The 26,863-nt window shown below is 43.4% G+C and overlaps 1 protein-coding gene across 1 annotated transcript in view; it reads right to left on the reverse strand.

Moving 5' to 3' along the window:
* Ctps2 (CTP synthase 2) overlaps positions 1 to 26,863 on the reverse strand; it is a 108,652-nt gene that overhangs the window by 22,300 nt on the left and 59,489 nt on the right. Inside the window, exons 11-13 of the mRNA XM_052170203.1 lie at positions 25,854 to 25,950; positions 10,607 to 10,662; positions 7,063 to 7,159 (exon numbers count right to left, since the gene is read on the reverse strand). Coding sequence (XP_052026163.1) covers positions 7,063 to 7,159; positions 10,607 to 10,662; positions 25,854 to 25,950 — 250 coding nt within the window. The remainder of the gene's footprint in view (positions 1 to 7,062; positions 7,160 to 10,606; positions 10,663 to 25,853; positions 25,951 to 26,863) is intronic.

A 26,863-nucleotide genomic window follows, 5' to 3' on the forward strand; every position in this document is an offset into this window, starting at 1 on the left:
GACCTGGTCTACAGTGAAAGTTCCAGGTAAGCCTCAGGTACTTAGTGAGATCCTGACTCCGGTCAAACTAAGAACAAAATAAACAAACAAAAAACAAGGGTCTTAGGAAATGGCTCAGCAGGTAAAATTGCTCACTTCCACCAAACCTGATGACCTGACTTCCATGTGACTTCCCTATGGTGGAAGGAAGGAACCAAGAGTGGCCTTTTAACCTCTATACACAGCCATGGGATGAGGCCCATCCTTCATGGCCACCCCCACAAAGAAGTAAATAAATGTAATAAAGTTTTCAGAAACAAAAAAATAAGAAAGTTTATTTTAAAAAGGAAGAAAAGTCATCCGCACTTAGAGGAAAACTTGAGCAATATAATTTTAAAGTGAAACACATTAAACATTATAGCATAATATCTAGGGATATCTTAGAAAGAAAAAAGACAGTCCTTGTATTTCTGCAGAGCTACAGAGAGAAGCTGTGACACAGATCATGTCACAGCCGGAAACTGACTATTTAAATGAACGGATCATCGCTTGCAATCATTTTATTCAAACAAATTCTCTTGTGTGGATATGAAGAATGATGAAAGAGTTTTTATTTTGATGATGTCCTATCAGTCAAACAAAGTACCTTTAAAAAGAATGTTCTTAATCACTTTAAAGCACATTCTGACATGCTAACAAATCTCGAGCCTTGTTCCTCTCAGACTCCTTGAGGGACAGTAGAGACTCATGGATATGCTTCTAAAGGGTACTTAAGATCAAAATCTTCTGGGGAATTTGCCTTCATAAAATGAATTCCCTTGTAGTGAGCTTTTAAAAACTGCAAGGTTTTACAGCATCTCTCATTTCCTTTCTAGCCTTCATTAAATCCAAAGCGTCAATGGGAATCTAAATCTTTGCAAAGAAAGAGGCCTCTCGGTATTTGCTGACAATAAGACAAGCAGGAGAAGGAAAAGAGAATAAATACTTGAACAAGGTAAACAAGCAGTTCTTTGCTTAAGGAATTCTCTGCCCTCTTCTTATAAGCCAAGAGAAGTGGGTAGCATTCAACAGTAATCAGTGATCACACTTTAATTTTATATTAAAGACTTCTAAAACACCATTACTATTCTAATTCAAACCTCTACACAGGGCCGGAAGTGGTTTCCAGCATTCCAGAGGCAGAGGCAGGTGGATCTCTGAGTTCTAGGCTAGCCTGGTCTACAAAGCAATTTCAGGATAGCCAGGCCTCTGTCATACAGTGAAACCCTGTCTTGGAATAACAAAACAAAACAACAACAAACAAAACAAATAAACAAATAAAATACCCAAAACAACAAACTATGCAGAAACCAGACAGGGTAGCTTACACCTGTAATACCAGGACTTGGGAAGCTGAGGCAGAAGGCTTATCTCAAGTTGGAAGTCAGACTGGGCTATATAGTGCATTTAGGACTCTCTGAGCAATGAGATGATACCCTGTGCCTCAAGAAAACAAAATTAATCAATAATAACCACCACAAAAGCCAGGCAGTGGTGGTGCACGCCTGTAATCCCAGCACTCTGGGAGGCAGAGGCAGGCGGATTTCTGAGTTCAAGGCCAGCCTGGTCTACAAAGTAAGTTCCAGGACAGCCAGAGCTATACAGAGAAACCCTGTCTCGAAAAAACCAAATCCAGAAAAACAACAACAACAAAAAATAACCACCATAAAATAGACTCTAGGAAGAAGGACCCAATGGAAATACAGAAAACTAACATGTGTTCAAGGTGCCAGCAGAAGGCTACAACCTGAGTTATTCTCCACCTCCCAATGCCTAGTTCAACAGCCCTACTTAATCTCTCTACACTCCAGGCTCCTCTACAGAAGGGAATTAACATCCATCAACCACTCTGTGAGGCCCATAGAGTGTCCCTAGCAGGGGTGTTAGAACTAAGCATGTAATGAGCATGCTAAAGGTCCAGGTAAAAGGCTACATGGTTCAACATCAGGTCTCCTCCAGGTTTGGGATGTTTCCCCCCTTCCTGTTTGGGTTCTTGAAGTACTCAAACAGATTATGGACCACTGAATAACATTGACTGAGATGGAGAAAAAGTTGACACGCTGTAAAGAAAGTCTAAAATCTAAATCACATAGGTTGGAAAGACACATTCCCTAACATCATCCTAACACTTTTTTGTGTGTTTGTACTCAGAGATCTGGCTGCCTCTGCCCGATAAGTGTTAGGATTAAAGGTATGAGCCACAATGCCTGCCTATTCATTTTTATGTCAATGAGGTCTCCTTATGTAGCCCTGGCTGGCCGAGCGCCTACTATGTAACCCAGACAAGCTTCAAATTTGCAGTGATCCTCCTGCTCAACCTCACAAATCCTTGGATTACAGACAAGCACCACTATACCCAGGTCAGGTTACCCTTTTGAAGTATCTAATGTGTACTTCGCATCCAACAAATTAGAGTGCTTTCTCCAGGAAATTAGTATGAGTGGACCGCAAAGCCAGAACCTTGTCCTGCTTAGGAAGTAGGAGAGCTAGAAGATCCTAGAGGCAGGGAGACACTTGAGGACAAGTCAGACTTGAAGCCATCATACAGTGAGGCTAAGGTGGCAGGGACTAGCAGGGTAATCTCAAACACTTTCTTTCTATTAGTAGAATCACTTGACACATGATTACAAGTAGAGGATGCGAAGGAGAGGAAGAGCTTAATAGTTCAATGTCAAGCCTGGTGATCTAGGAGAGTGGTTCTTGATCAAGTACATTTGCCAGTGTCTACAGATGGTTTTTTGTTGTTGTTTTGTTTTGTTGGTTTGCTGGATGACCGGTTGATTGGTTTTCGTTTGGCTTGGTTTTTGAGAAAAGATCTCTTGTAGCCCAGGTAGACTCCAATATACCTGAGAAGGACCTTGAACACCTGGTCCTCTTGCCTCTCTACCTTCTAAGTACTGGGGCCACAGGCATGCTGCATCATACCTGGCACTGAGGCACCATGGATAGAGGCCAGGATCATGTGCATGCTGGACAAGCACTCTGCCAGGAAGATAGACCTTTTCTCCCTAACTCTGTAAAGAGGTTTTTGAAACACTAAAACTAAGAGGTAGGGGGAATCAGGTCTGCTGCTAGCATCCATTGACCTGAGGCCGGGGATGATGACAAATACCACACTGAACACAGGACAGACAGCTCAACAATAAAGAATGATCTTGTCCCAAATATCAATGGCAAAGAGAGTAAGGAACTCTGAGGAGAGGAGACTGATGGTACAGTAACAAAAATCATCTTGAGGAGGAGTTTGGGGAGCAATTAAATGTAGTTTGATGTAAGATGAACATGCCAAGAGAACACCCAGACAAACAAGCAGACCAAGAAGAAACTCCCCAAGGGTTCAAGTTTGTCAAATGAAGTGTGGTATAGACTGGGAGTTGCAAATATTACTATAAAGGGTTGAAATAAATACTTTCAGCATTGCAGGCCAATGACGCCTCTTTCCTAACTACTCATCTCCCTTACTGTAACATAAAAAGCCGTGTCAGAAGCAAGGTCACTCTGACCATCCCTGCCTTTGTATTCGTGAGCCAGCATAAAATCTTGGAGTTACCTTGCCTGCAAGTAGGTCACAGTACCCTCTCGCCTGACAGGCATTGCAGCCCACGCCTGTGACTACAGCATATGGGAGGTGGACAAGAAGGATCAGGAGCCTAAGACAGGCTTCAGCTAGGTACTGAGTTGAAGAAGGCAAGCCTGGGATACAAGAGACTGTCTTGGAAAAGCAAAACCAAGACCAACATCGGAAAAAGAAACCCTCATTCCACACGGATTCTGCCCTGCATCTGAGGGGGAAGAATGCTGCAGAGAGAGGCCAAGAAGAATCTGGACAGTCTGTTACACCTTTTGCCTTATCACATTTCCACAGAACTGCCTATTCCTCTTCAAATCTAAAAAGAGTTTTCCCTGGATCTTTGGATCTTTATTTATGAAGGCCCCTGTGTCAGTTACATGAAACTAACTAGACTTGTTACTCTTAGCGATATCTAATCTTGTCAACCTGACACACCTGGGAAGAGGAAGCTTTGGTTGAAGGACTGAATCAGAGAGGCCTGTGGTCCCGTCTATAGGCACATTCTCGATCACTAATTGATAGAGGAAGGCCCCGCACCTGTAAGCAGTACCGCCCCTGCCTCCAGGAGGGCTGGGAGGCCTGGGACACATAAGAAAGGTAGCTGGATGTAAGACTGGGAGCAAGCCAGCAAGCAGCTCATCTCCATGGAATTTACTTCTTGAGTTCTTGCTTAGCTTCTCTTGATGGACTGTAACTTGTAAGATGAAATGAGTCCTTTCCTCCCTAAGTTAGTTTTGCTCAGTGTTTTCCTTATTAATGTGTGAGTGGCCCACATGGTAGAGTGTGTGTGTGTGTGTGTGTGTGTGTGTGTGTGTAGCTCTGGATCTCCTAAAATTCACTCTGTAGACCAGGCTGGCCTGGAACTCAGAGATCCACCTGCCTCTGCCTCCCAAGTGCTGGAATTAAAGGTGGGCACCACCACTGCCTGACAGTGGCATTGGTTGGGGCAGCACGAAAGCTGAAGAACTGAAAGCATAGTCAAGAGATGACATTTGGTGCCATGTGGTGGAGTTGGAATCCCGGAAGAGAAGCCATGGAAGGCCACCGATGAAGATGCAACCCTGGCTGCAGTGGAGACCTCAGACTGATGGAGATTCCAGGACTTTGGATCAATAACCAAGGACAGTGGCAAGTGCGGAATGAAGCCACCCAGAATGCATAACACAAGCAGTGTGCTGCAGGCTGCAGAACCAGAGAAGTGGGACTACCAAATCCCTGGGGTTTCAGAAGATCAAGGATGAGTCCTAGATTGTGGACAAGGAACTTTTTTAAAGACTTTGGTTTTGCTTTGATCTGATTGGACCTGTGCCCTGGTTCTCTCTTCAAATAAGAAAGTAAGCCTGGCAGTGGTGGCATATGCCTTTAATCCCAGCACTTGGGAGGCAGAGGCAGGCGAATTTCTGAGTTCAAGGCCAGCTTGGTCTACAGAGTGAGTTCCAGGACAGCCAGGGCTACACAGAGAAACCCTGTCTCGAAAAAAATAAAAAAAAAAAAAAGTATATAATCTGCTTGTTTGTTTGTTTTTCATTTTATAAGAACCCACAGTTAAGAAGCTTTGGATTTTTAAAGAGATCCTGGACTTTTAAAGTGTAAAAATTGTTCAAGACTGATACTTTAAAAACTGGACTGCTGTATATTATAATACCAACACAAGATCTTAGGAAAAGAAAGGAAGTTACAGTTTAACAGTAATGTGTTTGCGTGTCACGTTGACAAGAGGTAGAGTCGAGACAACTAATATTAGTTGTCAACTTGACACTCCTGGGAAGAGGAGCTCTCAGTTGAACTGCCTCTGTCAGAGTCAGATTAACCTATGGTCTATGGTCATGTCTGTAGAGTATTTTCTTGACTGCTAATTGATGTTACAGGGACAGGCTGTTGTAAACAGTACCATCCCTAGGCTGGTGGTCCTGGGCTAAATAAGAAGCTACCTGGAAATGAGCCTGAAAACAAGGCAATTCACAGTATACCGCTGTGGTTTTACTTCAAGCTCCTGCCTTGGCATCCCTTGATGACAGATTATATCCTGTAGGATAAAATAAACCCTTTCCTTCCCATGCTGTTTTGGTCATAGTGGTATATCACAACAGAAACTCTTAACTAGATCGTGTTTTTCTTTTCTCTTTTTGCTTCTTTTCTTCCAGAGTGGAGGACTGGACCAAGGACTTCCTGCCACCAAGCCAAAGCCTCTTCTCTTGCTTTTCCCTCATTAATCTTGTATCACAGAAATGTCAGCTGCGACCTTTATGATGAGTGAGGAAAAGGTCACACCTTTCCACCCCTACACCAATCTCCAATAAGACTATTTATGGACACAGAAACTCAAACGTCACATAATTACAGAATTACTTTCTCATGTCATAAATATTCTTTTACATTTTTTAATCCTTTAAAAATGTGGGAAAAGTATTAGTTCAATACACATATACACACACACAAACACATGAACAGACTGGAGCTGACCCCTGGGCAAGATAAAAAGCTAAGACAAGCAAGGTCCTCGGGCATACTATGTTCTTGCAGGGCTGAAGGAAAAGTAAAGACTGCTCGCTGCCTTCTGTCTTGTCAGTAACAAATGTGTGCTTTTGGGCCTATGCTTTCAGAGTCTTCTAGCTCAGCCATAAACAATTTCTGTGCTACTTATTCATTTCATGTAACCCAGTCATGCCTCAAACTCACTACCAGCCCAGGCTTGCCTTTAAATCAAAGCAATCCTCCTGAATCAGACCTTTCCAAGTCCTGGGATTACAGGTACGAGCCAGGGCACTGTCTATGCTCCTCCTCAATGGGAGTTTAGCCCTTTGTGCTTTGTTTGTTTATTAAGACAGGGTCTCATGTGGCCTAGGCTGTCCACAATATGTAACCTTGAACTTCTGCTCCTCTGGCCAGGATTACTTTATAAGACTATGCCACCACCATGCCCAGGTTATCCTGTGCTGGGGACCAAACCTAGGGCATGGGAGGCCACCATCCAACCAACTGAGCATCTTAAGACCCTTGCTTGGTCTTACAAAAACCTCTAAGTGATTATTAGCATCTAGAAATTCAATGACTAGCCCAAGGTTGCACTTCAAGTACAAGAAGTAAAAAGAGTCAGGAAAGGATCTGGGCCCTTCATACAAGAGACATCCACAATGACCACCAAGAACAAGAGGAAGAGCAAGAGGGAGCCAGTGGACAATGAGCTATGTGCTTTCTGCAGGGCATTTAGCTTAGAGCTGACACAGGATAGAGAGAGGGGAAATGGCAAAGATACCTACAAGGTAGACTTGGAAAAATGCAGTTATTGATTCTAAGTTCAAAGTAACAGGCCCCAAAGCGCTGTGCAATATGTTTCTCATACATTCTGAAGTTCTATTTCAAATGATCAAGGAATGGGGGAGGGAACAATGAACTAGATCCCAAATTAGTCTGTGTTAGATAAAAGGTGCTAGGTCATCACAAAGCTTTATAGAAACAAAGAACCCACTTACCAGTCAACTCAATAATTTCCATCCTCTTCCCATCTACATCCTCACCGACAAAACAAAGGTCTTTATTCTCAAATTGGTTGATCAGGTTAGGGTTCACCTGGAAATGCAAGAAATTCAAGTCTTTGAACTACAGAGCAATTAAAAATAATAATAAACAGCTTATAAAGAGGTCCTGCATCAGATGACTGATTTTTCCACTGCACTGATCCTCTTCTTAATTTCTACATTCAACATCCCAAATCTAATTTTAAACTTATGATGAGCCTGAAATATGAAGTCTAATTCAAATAACATGAACCTGGAAGATTCATGCTGATAGGACTCAGAACAAAGGACTATGGCAACTAAGTATCTGAATCAGAACTGTGATCCCAGCTATAGACACCCTGTATTTGCTGCTTCCCCCAATTTAAGCACCCTTAACAGTTTGTTATAGCTAATCTTCATCAGTTTGACTGGATTTAGAATCACCTAGGAGACACACTTCTGGACATTTCCAAAGAGTTAACTGACTAAGGAGGGAAGATGTACCCTGATGGAAGCAACACTACCCCATGGCTAGAGTTCTGGACTGAATAAAAAGGAAAAAAGAAAATATTAACTGAATACCAGTATTCCTCCTTCCATCCCTCCACTCTTCTTTCCCATCTTCTTCCCTCCTTCCTAAGCCATGGAAAATATGGTATCAGCTATCTTATACACTCCCATCCCAACTTTCTTAGAGTGATGGCCTATATCTCCTTCAATGATGAACCAAAATAAATCCTTTAGTTTGTCTGTATTTTACAAAGCAACAAGAAAGTAACATATACTATCTATTCCCAAATTCTTATAATTTTTACCTGTGTATTTGTATAGTGTACATGTATACGTTTGCATGTATATGAGTACTCATGGGTATGAACGCATGTGCACATGTGGGTGCATGCATGTGGAAGCCAGAGGCTGATGTCCGGTATCTTCTTAGCCTACTGAGGTGGGGGTCTCATAATGAACCTGGAGTTTGCCAAGTTTGCCCAGTGGATCCTATCTTAGCCTTCTGGGTGCTGAGATTATAGGCATGCTATCACATTTGCCCAGTATTTATGTAGATTCTGGGAATCTAAATTCTAGTCCTCATATTTGTAACACAAGCACTTTACCCTCTGAGCCATCTTTCCAAGTCCCCAAATCACAAATTTGATTGAGGACTGAAATTCTTCTTTCCTTTGAGCTTGGGGCTCCTATGGGTCCCATTCCAGAAGCTGACTCCAATTGGTCAAGCCAAATACAATAAACTCACTGTGATTGTTTGAATAAGAGTGGCCCCATAGGCTCATGTGATGGCTAGTCTTAGTTGTCAACTTGACTATATCTGGAATGAACTACAATCTAGAAATGGAGCACACAACTGTGATCCAGATCTTGAGGCTAGAAGACACAGGCTTTGGATCCATATCATGATTTGAGATGACACAGGCTTTTGATCTGGATCTTGAGGCATGGTGGCCATGAAAGGTATAGGCCCATGTAAGGTAGTACATGACTTTAATCCCAGGAGACAGAGGCAAGCAAAGCTCTGAGTTCAAGGCCAGCCTGGGATAGAGCAAGGTCCATGTAAAAAACAGTTTAGGTCCAGGCCTTGTGGTAAGTACCTTTAATCTGGGCCATACCTTCTGCTGGAGGCCTACATAAGGACAATGGAAGAGGGAAGGCTTGCTTCTCCTCTGCCTGCTTATGCTTGCTTGCCAGCACATCTGTTGGAACCTACTTCAGGATTCCAGCTCACACAAAAGACCAGCCGAAATACCAAGCCTCATGGGACCAAACAATTTCTTGGTTCTCGAACATCCCATTCACAGCTGCTCATTGTTGGGTTAGTTGGACTACAGACTGTAAGTTATTCCAATAATTTCCTTTAATATATAGAAACAGTCCATACATTCTGAGACTTTAAGAAAACCCCGATTAAGGTAGCTCATATATTTTGAATGCTTAGTCATTAAGGAATGATACTACTTGAGAAGGATCAACAGGTGTGGCCTTCTTGGAGGAAGTGTATCACTGCAGGGTGGGCAGGCCAGCAGCTCTTTCTCTCAGCCTATCAGGATGCAGCTTTCAGCTATTGCTCCAGATCTATGTGCGCACTCATGCTCCCTGCTATGAAGATGATGGACTAAAACCTCTTAAAACTGTTAGCGAGTCACCAATAAAATGCTTTATTTCTTAAGACTTGCTTTGGTCATGCTGTCTCTTCACAGCAATCACTTCACAGTGATTAAGATACCCATTCTTCTTGGCTGATATTGTGAAAACTCACGTTTAAGACCTCCAATGTTGAGTATGACACTGGTGATGGTAAAAATTTCACAGGCTGACAGATAATTAAAATTGTCCCAATTAGGGCTGGGGCTGTAACTCAGTTGGTTGAGAACTTCCCTACTATGCATGAAACTAGTTCAGTCTCCAGCACCACATAAAACTGGACATGCCTGCTATCTTAGCACTGAGGAGGTAGAGATTGGAGGATCGGATCAGGAACTTAAGGCATTCTCAGGTATGTAAGACTCAAAACCAACTAGGAATACAAGAAGCTGTCTCAAAGTATTTTTCAACTGGTGGCACAAACCTTTAATCCGAGTGTACCTGGCAGTCAGGGGCAGGGAGATCTCTGTGAGTTTAAGGCTAGCCTACTCTACATAGTCATTCCAGGCCAGCCAGAGGTACATAGTGTGATCCTGTCTCAAAAACAAAACAAAACAAAACAAAACCAACAGACAATTTTTTTTTAAAAAGTGACCTAATCAGACTGAAGAAAAATTCCATGCTTTAGTTGCTGCTGACAACCACCTCACAATGACGGGAGAGGCCACTCTGGGCAAACCAGACACCCAGAAAAGGGTGGCTGAGAGAACCATGGAAACAACAAGAGCCCTGGTTGTACCATGTTTCAAGTCTACCTGTGATCTGAGCTAATAAATGTCCTTATTGTTCAAATTGGTTTGAAGAAACAAGAAGAGATTCCTATCTTCAAAGCCAAATACGTCATGATTGACTAAGTAACCCTACCATGACCATACCCAGTTCCAGATGCTATGTCTGTTGCAATCAAAGCAGCTAACTCCTTTGAGTCATGGAACACTAAACCTTGAGCTCAATGTGAATTTCAGAAGAGGCCCCTGAAAGCTATAATCCACAATACAAGATCCAGACACTCATTCTGGTGCCAGAAGCACTTGGCTCCTTGTTGGATGCTATCTATCTTTCTTAAAGCTGAGAAACAAGCAGCAGGGGTTACAGAGGAATGGTGAGCTTGTTTTGGTTTACGGTAGTCTTTCTGCCATGCCTATCCAAATGCATTTTGGATCTACAATACTCTGCCATCATCTACTCTTTCATCACAATAGCTTCCTTTGATTATTTTGCCTGCATGCTAGGGAAATTTTAGCAGCCTTCCTCACAGATATTATAAGCTAAACACTTTCCCCAAAGGGCCCACTTACAAATGTTGGGATTCAAGGCATCAGGTAGCCACATCCCTCAGTAATTCAGATGAAAGGCATACCTCATACCGATGGCGGTGTCTTTCTTCTATGTAAGGAACATCCCCATAAAGCTTCTCTGTGAAGACAAAAAGAATAGACTTAGCACTGAGTGATAAACCTCAGAAGCACACCCACAGCAAGAATGCAGAGAAAGCCTCTGTGATCTCTACCAGAGGCATAGAAAGAACCAGACTCCAAGAACAATCTAGATTTTCTTGTCTTCTGGTAGAAAACCCTGTAGCAATTCCCTAGTCCCAGCCTACCCAGTCCTAAGATTATAAGAATGCACCACCACGCCCAGCTCTTTACATGGTGCTGGAGATCTGAACTCGGTTCTCATCCTCTCATGGCAAGTCCGGTACCCACTGAGCCATCTCCCCAGCACGTACACCCAAATTTTATGGTGTACTGGGGAACCAAACCCAGGGCATTGTACATACAAAAGAAGCACTATACCAACTGAGCCATGTCCCCAGAGCCATCTGCATAGTTTCTTACCCACATTTCTGCATATTCTTCCCTAAAAATATACTTTGACCCTAAGATGTGACTTCGGAACCATGAGTGTAGCTCACTAGTAGAATGTCTGGGTAGTAGAAAGCTAGCCTAGCATGCACAAGATCCTGAGTTTGGGCTGGGGAGGTGGCTCAACACATGCAAGCATCTACATCAAAAGCCTGGCAACCCAAGTTCAGTTTCCAGAACCCATGTGAAAAACCAAATGCATATCTGTAATGCCATCATTCCTGCAGCAAGACTGAGGGTGGAAACAGAACCGACGGGAAGCTTTCCAGCCAGCTAGCCTCACCTACACAGCACAGCCAAGGAAACAGAGGCCTGCCTCAACAAAGTCAAAGGCCAGAGTGCACTCAGACACTCTCTGACGTCCATACACGCTCTGTGTCACACATGTGCATACACACAATCATAAACACCCACATGCTATGGCACATATGTATATACCAACATACACAAACATATACACACATAATCGTATATAAACATACACATGCTATGGCAAATAAATATGTACCTATATATACAAACATACACACAGACACACACACACACACACACCATGACTCTTAGTGATTCTAGTACTGCCAGAGGTTTGAGGTAGGGCTGAAATGGAGATGAAGATTTGACCTGAAAGCTGTTCACTGCTGCGTTAAGAGACAACAGATGGGAACAAGCTGAGCATCAGGATGAGAAGAGCGGTGCATTAAACAAGAGCACCTCATTTCCCTGCGCTTCTTCCCCAGGAGTATGTGGATGCAAATCAAGCAAGGAGGCACTTAAACAGCCACTGCACCACTGCAGCTCAGAGCAGCGCCTTCAGCTTACCCTGGGCACAGTAACTACAAGATGGATGCTTAGTCACCACAGGAGCACAGGGACAGAGCCAGCTCCATCAGCCAACTCCACTCAATTAGGTCACAACAGTGGAACACACTAAGAAGACAGTGACTGTCCCCACAGCAGCAGCCCTCACGATGCAGACCCCAGCCCGCATCCAAGGGACAAAAGGTGCTGCAGTTACTATCAAATTCTACAGAATCAGGAGCCAGGCTCCATTCAGTAGTCGGGGTGGCTATTGAATTCTCAAAGAAGCTGGACTAGGAAGTGTCAACTGAGAATGTCCAACTTAATGCCTTGTGACTTCATCTGAGCTTTTCACTTAGAATAATTACATGCCAATTACATGTCTCTGTTTGTGTGATGACCACAGTCACACTTCTATCTGCAATTCTGTCCAGACAGACAGAGGGTATGGCGATAGAATGGATAACAGTGAATAGTTCAGATGTTTTTAGAGAAGTGAGGACAGTTGGGGCAAAAGACACCTTTGAGAGAGATCTATCTGAGGTTACTGCCAAAGAAAGGGTGGGGTCGTTCGGCATCCCCTTTGTACTACCGATTCATAAAAACCAGACAAATGGGAAACAGCACAGGGATGCACAGTTGGAAGGCATGGAGGCATTATATCAACTCTGTGAAGTTTAGAAACTGTGTGGTTTACCAACTATTATCTAGCTCAAGGCAGACTGTATTTGCTAAGGTGTCTATTTCACAGGTGATTGGGAGAGAGAAGAGGAGAAAGATACTCTCAAGCCAGACTGAATGGCTTTAAATCCCCTACACCATGGAAGAGATATGTGCTTTGGGTCAATGACTTAGCCTCAATGCCTCAGTTTTCCCCATCTGCAAAATGGGAATTATGATAATCCTTACTTCACAGGGTCATTATAAGGATTAAATAAATTGAAGTATTAGAGCAGTAAGGAAATCAAATATATAACTGTTGCTATTTCTAGCTAATGAAATAGAGATGGAAAAAAGGATATAGATTGTAAGTTCTATGTGGCAGAAGACAAAATAGGGACCTGTCTGATTCTTAAGACCAACACTTAGGACACAGCAGGCAGTAATAAGTTAGTGCTGAATAAATGAGACATGCATGTATAATGTGTACAGTGTATATGAGGAGACATTTCTGGAAATTTTGGCATTGATTTACTTATTTATTGGCCCTGAAGATTAAACCCAGGCCCTTGCATACACTACAGAAGTGCTCTATCATTGACAGCTATACTGTCATTCTCACCTTATGTTTAAATGTCTTCATTTTGAGACAAGATCTCACAAAATCCCCTAGACTGGCCTTAACCTTGCTTTGTAGCCCATGCAGTCTTGGAGTCTGTGATTCTCTTGCCTCAGCTTCTGGAGCAGCTGGGATTACTGGTCTGAGCCACCACATCCAGCTGTTTGAGATTTTTATTTGATGCATTTAAAAATCTCTCCATTGCTTACAAACCTACTAGAAATAAATTCAGAAAAAGCAACTCAAGACGATGCGGCTATAGCTCTGTCCTAAGGGCAGGCTTAGGGGCTAGCGGGGCGGCTCGGCAGTGAGAAGTACTCATACACATCAAAGAACATTTTCAAACCCTGATATCAGAAATCATACTCATAAAGTCTCACCACACGAGCTGAACAAGGTCAACAACAAGGACCATGTCAAACTGAATGGGGCGAAGTCCATGAAGCCCCAACCCTATAAAGAACCATGGACCACTGAGGATGGGTAGGAGGAGGATAGCACTCGCTGGTCTAGTGTCAGTCAGCCCTGAAACCATACACACAAGTAACATTATATGCATTCAACAGGTTATATTTATTATCCTGTCATGTAACACCCACTTGCTTTTCCACCTGTTTGTTTCTCCCTGCCCGCTCCAGCCCCCAGCCTTAGCATCTTGATCTCCAATAAACCTTTCTTTCTACCCACAGAATGATCCAGTTCAGTAGTTTTACTGTGCCCTCACTGACACTTGCAAGGCAAGCACTTTACCAAATGACATATTTCTCAAGCCCTCTAGCCAATATTGATTTAGTACTTGCAGACAAAGATACTTTCTCCTTCTCATTCCTTCTCTTCCTTCCTCCTCCTCCGCTTCCTCTTCAAGACAGAGAACACAGAACCTTATTTCAAGGCTACTCAAAACAAACGTGGCTCGGGACTTTCCTCTCTACAATTCAGCCATTCCATATCACACTGGAGGTCCAGAGTTGGTGCAGTGGCTTTCTAGCAAGTGACCTGGATGACAAAGAGTCTGCTCTATGTAAAATGGTCACTGGGTCCTAGGGTGTGACAAGAACAACTAACATGCTGTGTACCGTGTCTGCACTCCTGACACTGTACCCAGTCAGGAGCTAAGTATGGTAGCATATGCCTAGATCCCCAGCCCCTTGAAGGCGAAGGCAGGATGGAGAATTCTAGACAAGCCTGGGCTACGTAGTGAAAGGCAGCCTCAAAAACCCAAGGGCTGCGGAATGTACCTCAGAAAAAATACTTGTCTCATACCTCCAACACCACAAAGAAAACAGAAGTCAGGGCCTGCTTCCAGCTTTCTCCTTTCCTTGCGACTTTTGGGCTTTAATGTCATTTCCATTTTTATGGAACAACTTAGTCGTTTTCAATATTTAAACAGCTTCCCTTTCCCTAACTTTATATTTTTGCAGTCATATGTTATGTCAATTTTATGTAACTTTTAAATTCTATTTTATGTGTATGGGTGTTTTGCCTGCATATATAGCAGGCATTTAAGTGCATACCATATGAGTGCCTGGGACCACAGGATACTAGAAAAACGTCTGATGCCCTGGAACTAGGGTTACAGGTGGTTGTGAGCCACCTTGTGGGTGCTTGGCAATCTAACCCATGTCCGCTGGGAAAGCAGCCAGTGTTCTTAACCACCCAGCCACCTCTCCAGCTTACTATGTCTAGTTTTCAAGGTTCAACCATCACAATTTAAATGTCATCCCTGCTTTTAACCCTACATTGCAGTGCTTTGTTCTCTGTAGTGGATTTTGCTTGTTGGGAGCTGAGGATAGTGTCGTGTGCATGTTAGGAAAGCATTCTACAACTAAGTTCTTCCCCACCCCAGCCTCTTTACCTAAGAGAGGACATGAATAGAGGGAAGAAAGAGAACCTGCAGGCCACAAAGGTTCTGTGTTCCCCTTCTCCCCAGGCCAGTCTCACTCCTACCCCACCCCTGTGCCTAGGTTCACCAAGGTCTCATACATGATTGGCAAGCACGCCACCAGGGGACACCCCCAGCGCAGCTGATTTCAATTCTTTATTGTTGTTTTCTTTTGTTCTTGAGACAGAGTCTTAACTGTAGCTGTGGTAGGTCCTTCTGTGTCTGACTCCTAGGGGCCAACAGTCCAGACACACACCACCCAGGATCTATTTGTTGTTGTGGGAGTTTCTTGTTTTCATGAGACCAGGTCTCAGGCAGCCCAGGCTCAAACTCACTATGGAGCTGAGAAGAACCTTGAGGTTCTGATTTTTCTTGCTTCTAACTCCTGAGAGCTGAAATCTCAGACGTGTATCCCCAAGGCTGCTTTGGTTGCTGCTGGGGATCACACCCAGGACCTCATGAATTCCTGGCAAGCACTCAACAAACTGAGCCACCACATTCCTAGCCCATGGCTACCGATCTTTTGTCTTTTTCATTTATTTCTTGAGACAGAATCTCATTATTTAATTCTGGCTAGCCTGGAACTTGCTATGTAGACCAGGCTGGTCTCACACTCACAGACTCCAACACTACCTCTACCTGCTAAGAGCTAGATCAAAAGTATGTGCCACCATGCCAGGATGATCAACCGGTTACAGACTGAAGTTTGGGGCAATCTGTGACAGGGTCATAGATGAATACAATAAGCGCTACCCGCTGACTATCCCAACAGCCCCACTAGTGCAATACCTTGTATGTGCTAGACAACAGCCTAGGGCCTTCCACATGGAATCCAGCTCACTCTCATAAGAACCCTATGAGGAGGCATTCTTCTTATCCAATGATTCCAAGGCAGAAGCTGTAGCCACAGGTAAGTAGGCACCTCCAGTGCTTGGGAACTGAGACCCAAGGGGCTTTTGGAGAACACAGTGAGTGTCTCAGAGCCACTCCCCTAGTCAGGAGTTACAACAGAACCAGTCTGCTAAGAAAGACATGACATCCTACCCTTTAAGGATGAAGGAGGTACTCCTGAGCCTCCATATTCACAAGCACACCCAGCAAAGGGTTTCCTGGCAAACAGCAGCAAGAAGCTAGGACGAGAGCCCCCCAAATCCTACCTTCCCCCAGTGGGAGAAGGCTGGCAGCAGTGTGCCCCCCTCATGGACCCCACTGCTTTCCTTTAGAACAAGTCTATATATAATTACAAAATACTCTGGTGTAGACTTAAAACTCCTTAGTAAATCACCTCATTAACCCAGGCAAGGATTTTTTTGTAGTTCTGTGTGTGTGTTTGTTTTTAACTTCCTAATAATCTAATCACGTTACAAAGCAGAGGCAGTTTCGCTGTATCATTCTTAGACAGGAAAAATTAAGCCAAACTAAGTTTTTCTAGCCCCTAAATGTGTGTTCTTCTATATCCCCATTTCTTTCAGTTCTCAGATTTAACCACTCCGCAGGACCAGGGCCAGGATTCTACCTCAACTCAGTACTCACTCAGTGTCCTCTTAATTGGCCTCCCAGCTCTTTCTCTTACAACAAAGCAGGACCAGCCACTATAGTCAAACTCTCCTTATTTGGTTGGTTGGTTGGTTAGTTAGTTAGCTTAGTTTGGTTTTATAAGACATGATCTCTCTGTGTAGCCCTGGCTGTCCTGGAACTCACTCTGTAGACCAGGCTGGCCTCAAACTCAGAAATCCGCCTGCCTCTGCCTCCCTAAGTGCTGGGACTAAAGGCGTGTGCCACCACCGCCCGGCACCTTCTACAACTTTAAGCCCAGCACTCAAGTCAGAGGCACGTGCATTTCTGAGTTCGAGGCCAGCCTGGTCTACAGAGTGAGTTCCATGACAGAAAGGGCTACACAGAGAAACCCTGTCTGGGGGGGGGGGGGGAATCAGGCAAGGCCCCTGAAAAGAATGAAGCTTTCTTTCTCTTTCTCTCTCTTTTAATACTGGGTGTATTTTATATATACATATACATCTGTTAAGTGTGTGCATGGCCTACATACATCTTCATATGGGTATATGCATGTGTGCGTTTCACATGAGTGTGGAGGCCAGCGGTCCTTGTCTGGGGGTGTCTTTCTCAAACACTTTCTACCTTACTTTTTGCAACAGGGTCTCTCATTAGTCCTAGAACTCACTGATTTGGATAGGCTGGGTGGCCAGGAGTTCCAGGGATCTGCCTGACTCCTCCGAGCCCCTCCCATGCCCTGCTACTGGGGTGACAGATGTATACCCCCTCACATAACTTTTACATGGCTCCTGGGGATCTGAACTGGGGTCTTCTTGCTTACCCAGCAGGTACTTTACTGACTGAACCATCTCCCCAGCCCCTGAAGTGTTCCCTAAAATGTTACATGGCTAGGACTGGAGATGACTCAGCAGTTAGGAGCACTGGTTGATTCCAAGTACCCACACAGTGGCTCAAAACTGTCTGTAACTCCAGTTCCAGGGGGCCAAATGCCCTTTTCAGACAACAGGCAAAACACGAACACACACACACACAGAGTGAAGAAATGAAATGAAATGAAAAGCATCATTTTCACCTTAGCCACACACCTTTACCTTGTTTCCGACATCCTAAACTCAGTCATCCTGCTGAGGACAAAGGTATTAGACTGAGCAGTACACAACCCCATCAACTGGATAATCCAGACACATGTTCTTTCTAGGAACTGACATTTAGTTTGAAAACTACACTCGACACAGACTAAGATTTGCTTCCCTTCCTGGATGCCTTGGTGTACTGACTATAACTAATTAAGACTAGGGTCTGTGACACTGCTGAACAAGTTGTCACCCATCTCCTATATGAGCTCTGAGCTCGATTATTTGTGCTTTACCACATCACCGTTTGTGTTCAGTGGAGAGGCACAGGCAAAGCAATGGTTTAAGAACCAGTGTCCCCCTTCACAATAGCCACAAACAGTATAAAGTATCTTGGGGTGACTCTTACCAAACATGCGAAAGATCTGTATGACAAGAACTTCAAGACTCTGAAGAAGGAAATGGAAGAAGACCTCAAAAAATGGGAAAACCTCCCATGCTCATGGATCGGTAGAATCAATATAGTTAAAATGGCCATTTTGCCTAAAGCACTATACAGATTCAATGCAATACCCATCAAAATCCCAACTCAATTCTTCACAGAGTTAGAAAGAGCAATTATCAAATTCATCTGGAACAACAAAAAACCCAGGATAGCTAAAACTATTCTCAGCAACAAAAGAAAATCTGGGGGAATCAGTATCCCTGACCTCAAGCAATACTACAGAGCAATAGTGTTAAAAACTGCATGGTATTGGTACAGTGACAGGCAGGAGGATCAATGGAACAGGATTGAAGATCCAGAAATGAACCCACACACCTATGGCCACTTGATCCTCGACAAAGAGGCTGAAAACATCCAATGGAAAAAAGATAGCCTTTTCAACAAATGGTGCTGGTTCAACTGGAGGTCAGCATGCAGAAGAATGCGAATTGATCCATCCTTGTCTCCTTGTACTAAGCTCAAATCCAAATGGATCAAGGACCTCCACATAAAGCCAGACACTCTGAAGCTAATAGAAAAGAAACTGGGGAAGACCCTTGAGGACATCGGTACAGGGAGAAAGTTTCTGAACAGAACACCAATAGCGTATGCTCTAAGAGCAAGAATTGACAAATGGGACCTCATAAGGTTACAGAGTTTCTGTAAGGCAAAGGACACCATCAAGAGGACAGATCGGCAACCAACAAATTGGGAAAAGATCTTCACCAATCCTACATCAGATAGAGGGCTAATATCCAATATATATAAAGAACTCAAGAAGTTAGACTCCAGAAAACCGAACAACCCTATTAAAAAATGGGGTACAGAGTTAAACAAAGAATTCTCACCTGAAGAACTTCGGATGGCGGAGAAGCATCTTAAAAAATGCTCAACTTCATTAGTCATTAGGGAAATGCAAATCAAAACAACCCTAAGATTTCATCTTACACCAGTCAGAATGGCTAAGATTAAAAATTCAGGAGACAGCAGGTGTTGGAGAGGGTGCGGAGAAAGAGGAACACTCCTCCACTGCTGGTGGGGTTGCAAATTGGTACAACCACTCTGGAAAGCAGTCTGGCGGTTCCTCCGAAAACTGGGCACCTCACTTCCAGAAGATCCTGCTATACCACTCCTGGGCATATACCCAGAGGATTCCCCACCATGTAATAAGGATACATGCTCTACTATGTTCATAGCAGCCCTATTTATAATTGCCAGATGCTGGAAAGAACCCAGGTATCCCTCAACAGAAGAGTGGATACAAAAAATGTGGTATATCTACACAATGGAGTACTATTCAGCCATTAGAAACAATGAATTCATGAAATTCTTAGGCAAATGGATGGAGCTAGAGAACATCATACTAAGTGAGGTAACCCAGACTCAAAAGGTGAATCATGGTATGCACTCACTAATAAGTGGTTATTAACCTAGAAAACTGGAATACCCAAAACATAATCCACACATCAAATGAGATACAAGAAGAAAGCAGGAGTGGTCCCTGGTTCTGGAAAGACTCAGTGAAACAGTATTTGGCAAAACCAGAACGGGGAACTGGGAAGGGGTGGGAGGGAGGACAGGGGAAGAGAAGGGGGCTTACGGGACTTTCGGGGAGTGTGGGGGGGGCTAGAAAAGGGGAAATCATTTGAAATGTAAATAAATTATATCGAATAAAAAAAAAAAAAAAGAACCAGTGTCAGCAGCATACCCCCAGGCCTCTCACCTCATCTGCCCAGCTCCAGCCGTACTGCCTTCTGAATTTGTCCTTCAACACACATTTTATTTTTATCTTTTTAATTCATTTATTGTGTGGGGGGTGGCATTCCTGTGCCACAGTGCACATGTGGCGGTCAAAGGACAACTTACGGGAAGGAGTCAGTTCTTTCCTTCTACCCACCCATGGCTTCTGGGGATTGAACTCAGGTCATCAGGCTTGGTGGCAAGCACTTATACCTGCCGAGCCCTCTCACCAGCCCAGAGGGATTGCCTTTCATACTGACCTACCCTGGGCTGTTTCTCACTGACTCCAATTAACTAAGAGTGCCATTCCGAGGACAAAAATCACATTATCTAACTTCCGATATAAAATGTACTTTTATAATTGACGTATAACAGCATGCAATAAAGTACATAAATCTGAAAAGAAAGTTCTGGGTGACCCTGGTATCTGTACGGTGTGTGCTTTGAGAATTATATTTTGGGACTGGGAGTTGGCTCACTGAACAAAGTGCTTGCACTACAAGTGTTAAGGACCTATCTAAGTTTGGTTCCCCTGAACTCAGAGAAAGCTGGTTGTGGTGGTTCCCATCCATAATCCCAGTGCTCCTATGAGGAGATGGGAGGTGGAGGCAAGAGAATATGAGAAGCAGTTCTACCAACAGCGAGCCTGAAGTACTCTCACAAGAGAAAACATACACACACACAATATTTTAAAATTACATTTTGCAGTCAGGTCTTGTGGCATAGGACTGAAAACTCAGCTACTCCAGAAACCGAGACAGGAGATTACAAGTTGAAGGTATGCCTGGGCTAGGGAGTGAATTGAAAGGCGCTCTGAGTAACTTATTGAGACCCCACCATCTCAAACTAAAAACTACAAAAAAGTTACATTTTGGGAGTATGATTTTTTTTTTAACAGTGTGACCATAGGGCCAGGGAGGCACTCTCAGTAGAAAGCTAGACGCCAGCATATGAGCAGTGTCACAAGAGCTGCTTCTGACTCTCCCAACCTCCCAGATGCCTTTTTGCCTTTTAGGCCTCTATTTCCTCAACCAAGAACCAGAGATGCCAGATTAAAACAAATGGCTTGGTCTTTACTCTCTAACACTTAACAGAAAGTGAGGGCACGCCATCTTTTTTTCTGTCCCTCCCACGTGCTGCTTCTTGTTCAGACCACGATTCATCCAACCTCCTGCTCAACCCATCACCAGCAACGGTGCCCTCATCTTTGATTGGTTTCTATATTTCAAATGGTTGGAAAAGATTTCAAAAGACACAGAAGGTGATCCAAGATTAAACTACAGTGTTCATCAATAAAGTTATATTGCCTACCTGTACAGCACAGCGGCTAGTCTTTAAAAAAAAAAAGATTTACTGAATTTATTATTATGTTTAATTATCTATATATCTGTGTAGGTTATGTGTACATGAGTACACACCACATGAGTCCTGGTACCTGGAGAGACCAGAGGTGTCAGATCTCCTGGAGCACCCTGATATGGGTGCTGGGAGTCAAACCAGGGACCTCTGGAAGAGAAGAATGTGCTCTGACCCCCTAAGCCATCTCTCTATCCCTGATGGCTGGTCCTTTTGGAAAGGTGTATCAACCACTATTTTAGATCATTGGGGTGATAGACTTGGGGACAGGAAGATTTCTCCCTGCTAAGGCCTGAGATCTAAGCAGTCTACACTCAAGTAAACCAATAGTTGGAGGGGAAGAAAGGGGGCTGTGTAGCAATGGAAGAATGCAAAGTCAAAGGCAGCAATGAAGAGCAACTTGTCGAGAACACAGCAAGCAAACCAAGAATGTGAGGAGACAGCCAAGAATGCGAGACAGCAGCAGGTAATTACAGTCTGAACTCACTCACCCGCCTTTCAAACAATCTAGCAGAATTACCAGCCATAAACTGTTCATAGCCTTGAACCCAATAACCCAACTCCTGGAAACCTGTTCTGAGAAAACATTCAGTGGAACAAAAAGCCTGTGTGGAGATCTCCCAATCAGCATTTTTCTTATAAAATGCTGGAACCAATCTCAAATGATTATCAGCAAAGAATTAATCAGCACATTAGGGCTCCTTAACTCAAACACCCTCCGCCCAGGGCCGGGTACACCTGGAGTCCTCATCACTCAGAAGACTGAGGCAAGAAGACTCCTTGAGCCCAAGAGTCCAAAGTAAACCTGAGTAACAAGACCTGAGGAGTCGGGGGAGAAAAGGAGGATGGAGACAGGTACCGTTAAAAAAGCAACCTAATTTTGGCAGGTGGAGGCCAAAAATAAAGTTGTTCAAGGTAACTGTCTATATAGTGAGTTCCAGGCCAGTGTGCACTACATACATGAAACCCTGGCTCAAAATTACAGTGACAACTGTGTGTGTGTGTGTGTGTGTGTGTGTGTGTATGTGTACACTATGGCTGCTGAGAAAAGGTAGACCAGATTTCTCTAGGGACAAGCTCTTTGACAGGTTGTCCACTCCCAAGAGGTCAGCCTTAAACATATATACGTATAAGTAAACACTAAATGGACTCATACACATACACACACACACACACACACACACACACACAAACAAACACAAAAAGCATAATATTCAAAGAAGAGGTTATGAATTTGAGAAGGAGATGCATGGATACACAGGAGGAGCTGGATTGAAAAGAGAGGCAAAATGATGTAAATCTCAAAAACTGAATATATATACACACACACATACATACACACATACAAATTCCCAAAAAATAAAATAGGCACAAAATACAAATACATGAAAAAGGTATGCTACAATAAAATATAAATATTAAGCATAATAAAGTTCAGAGAAGACCACAGATAATCAAACTTAGTCATAAGCATTTTAGAAAAACATATGGTGTTTTAATGATCTTTAAGGCAGCTTTGACAATTACACACACACACACACACACACTCTTGATAGTCCTTTTATCTAAAGGCCCCTTCCCCTCTTTGAGACAGTCAGGCCCCAAATTTGCTATGCAGCACAGTATGCCCTTGAATTTGTTGCAGGGTCAGGGTGGAAGGAGGTTCAAGACAGGGTTTCTGTCCTGGAACTCACTCTGTAGACCAGACTGCTCTCAAACTCACAGAAATCCGCCTGTCTCTGCCTCCCAAATGCTGGGATTAAAGGTGTGAGCCACCAGGTCCTCTTGCCTCTTTCTCCTGAGTGCTGGGATTACAGCTATGCACACCAGGAGGCCCTGCTCAGTCAATGCAAGGGATGGAACCCAGGGCTTCATGCATGACGACAAGCATTCTATCAGTGAGCTACATTTTCATCTCTAAAGCCCTTGAAACAAAACAAAACAAAACAGGGTACAGGACAGAAACAAGTGCCTGTGAATCCATTTCTTACAAACCAAGTAAATGATGACTACCGGTACCTTTGTCCAAGTCAATCTATACTTACACTCTCTGACTCAGAACGATTGAATTCAGTTTTCAAAACCCTTATTAGATTAACAAGTGACTTAAGAAAAACAGGAATTATCCCTCAATAGACGAGTATTCAGGCTCTGCCTTGCTGGAGGGCATTCTTTTATTAAAGAGCTCTTTACTATCCTGCTTCTCCCTCATCCAAAGCACTGCAAGTACAGGCCTACAAATCAAACTGAAATCAAAGGGGGGGGGGGGGGGGTAAGAATACATGAAAACACTGTCAAAATGGCTAATCATTTTGTTTGGCTGGTTTTTAGTTTTTTCAAGACAGGGTCTCTCTGTGTAGTTCTGGCTGTCCTGGAACTCACTGTGTAGACCAGGCTGACCTCAAACTTACAGAGACTCTCCTACTACCCAAGTGCTGGGATCAAAGGTATGTGCCACTACATCCAGCTCAAAATAGTCAAGCATTTTTTTCCAAGTAGCATAGGCAAATGTATTTTGCTCATAGCAGCCTTGCAAAAAATGTACTAACTTGAAAAGAAGCATCAAAAATAAATGTGTCAGCTTGTTAAAAAAAAAATCATACAAAATCAATATGCCAACCAGGGAGCCAAATTCCCTTATAATGTCATAAGACTTTGGGGGGGGGGTATTAAGAAATAGCATTCTATAGAACAATGGGGACAGTGTTGTTATCCCTTACAACATTTGTCAGAGACACCATGGGAAGCTTGTCTCACCAGGAAGGGAGGCAAAACTTTATACTTGCTAAAACCCACAGGTTCATATGCCACCCGCCTTCTGTAAAGAAACACAATTTAAAATAAATGCAATCAGGAACTGGGGATGTGGCTCAGCTGGGAGAGCGAGTGCCCTGGGTGTGATCTCCAGCACCAGAATGAATGGGAGGGCCGGGTGGCTCAAGAAGGAAGGGGAAAGTGGGAGGAGCTTGGTCATCCTTGACTGCATGGTGAGTTTGAAGCCAGCCTAGGCTATAGGAGTCCTTGTCTCAAAAAATGTTTTAATAAATACATAAAATTAAAATAATAAGGCTTAATAAATCATTGACTAAAAAGAGCCCATAGGCCCAAAAGCAGACATTTAAAATTCTGGTACATCTACACAATAGACTATTATATAGCCATTAGAAGAAATTAAATATTAATACATGCCATAGAATGGATAAAACTTGCAAACAGTGTACTAAGTGATAGAAACCATGAGAGACTTTACTTCATGTTGTTCCATTTATTTTCACTAAAAGGCCAGAATCAGTAAAGTTTTTAAAAATGAATCAATGATTGCCAGAGCCCGAGGGGGTTCAAGGTGGTAACAGCTAAACAATACAGAATGCTTATTGAAGGTGATGGAAATGATCTTAAATGGTCATTACTAATGGTAGGACAACTTTCGTGGGTATCATACTGATGGCTGGACAGCCATAGGGACTCTGCCTGGTCCTTTCCTGATGATGTTGCCTATTCAACTGCCTGCCCATCTACCTGTTCACCCATCTAGACCTGGGTCATCTCCTCACCTACTTCCTGCTTTGTTTTCTGCTCTACATCCAGTTCAACCTTTTTACCTCTCAGTTGAATTCTGCCGCGTTGCTCCTAAACCTGACTCCAGCCATTCTACCAGTCGCTCACTCCTGGAAATGGTCTGGTCTGTTATGTTATCTTGTCTATACAGACTTTCTCAGCCCACTCTGAAACCTCTCCAACTTTACTATGGCCTCTTCAACTTGTATTCCTTCTGTAACCCATATAAACATAGGGAGCTATACAGATATAGTTACTGTAAGCTATAGGATATGAGAATTAATGCCAGTAATGAAGATTGGCATCAAGGAGCATGGAGAGACAGCTCTGAAATTAAGAGTACCCGTTGCCCTTGCAGAGGCCCCAGAGGATTCTAATACCCTCATCAGGCAGTCTACAACCACGTGTAACTCCAGCTCCAAAGGAACCAACACCTTCTTCTGGCTTCTGGAGGCTTCTTGCACTCACATATACACATACTCATACACAGACACATACATATAATTAAAAATAAAATAAATCTTAAAAGGACAAGACTGGAATAAAGAACTTGCATTTACGTCAGCCAAGCATAGGTATTTCTGTCATTGAAACTGCTAAACTTTGTTATTCAATAAATGCTAACATTGTGGAAAGGTCCAAATATGTTCATTTAAGTTTCTGGCATAACGCATGATACACTGACTCAAACAAACAGAAAGTGAACAGTGAAAGAGGGAGCCATTTTTAACATTGATCCATGAACTCAAAAAAAATTGAATTTGTGTTCGTACTCCTGGGAGAACTTTGGCAGGTACAGGACACAGTATGGCACCATTGTCATCTGATCTCTAGGACACTGCTCAGTGGGTTATTTTGTGCATGGCCAATACTCTTGAAAATGAACTTGAATGGGGGAAAGATCAAACGCCTCAAGTGACAGGCAGCAAGAAGAGGTGGCTGGGTGAGAGTGCAGCTGCTGGAAAGAGTAGGGTTGCGCATGCTCCAAGAGGGATGGTCCTGTCACAGCCATATGAACCACCCCAATGTCCTATAAAAACCAAAACTCTGGAAAACTTACTCAGTATGGAATTTTCAGATGTGAAAACAGTTCGTCTTAAGCCCAGTCTCATTGTTCCTCCCAAATCGCCAGGACTGTGTTCAGGCATGTCAATTACCTGTAACAAAATAAATCTAATATTACCATCTTGCAAGGACAGAATTTCTCGAATTTCCAGCTTTCCTTTTAGAGAAATACTTGTTGGGAATAGATTCCTTGAGTATCTTGTCTGGTTAGTTCTCCCGGTGTTCTAGAAGAGAAGCAGCCACCACACATGTCCTTCTCAAACTATAAACCCCGTATCACTGAGTCTCATCTTTTACTCCAACCACTTACAAAACAATTTATCGGGGAGCAGAGTCTGTAGTTTGGTTGGTAGAACTGTCTAGCATGCATGAAGCCTTGGGTTTGATCCCTAGAATGGTGGTATACACCTGTAATCCCAGTACTCAGGAGGCAGAGGCGGGAGTATCTCTGTGAATTCTGGTCTACAAAGTGAGTTTCAGGCCAGCTACAGCTACATACTAACATACTAAGAAAGGAAGAAAGAGAGAAGGAGGGAGGAGGGAGGGAAGGAAGGAGGGCGATGAGGAAAGAAAGGTTAAAAAATAATAAAAGAAAAGCCAGGCAGTGGTGGCACACACCTGAAATCCCAGCACTGTGGGAGGCAGAGGCAGGTGGATTTCTGAGTTCAAGGCCAGCCTGGTCTACAGAGTGAGTTCCAGGATAGCCAGGGCTACACAGAGAAACCCTGTCTCGGAAAAAAAAAAAACCAAAAAAACAAAAAAACAAAAAAGAAAAGAAAAGAAAAGAAAAAGGAAAAAAGAATGCTAATATAGTTCTCCTGGTGGAATACTGACTCAGGAAGTACAAAGCCCTGGGTTTGATTTCCAGTACCTCATAAACCAGACATGGTAATTAAACATCTACAGTCCAACTCTGGCAGTTGGAAGAGGCAGGAGGATCAGAAGACCAAGGCCATCCTTGGCTACATAAGCAGTTCTAAGCCATCCTGGAATACATGAGACCCT

Source organism: Apodemus sylvaticus, chromosome X (assembly GCF_947179515.1).
Source record: "Apodemus sylvaticus chromosome X, mApoSyl1.1, whole genome shotgun sequence".
NCBI classification, from domain to species: Eukaryota; Metazoa; Chordata; class Mammalia; order Rodentia; family Muridae; genus Apodemus; species Apodemus sylvaticus.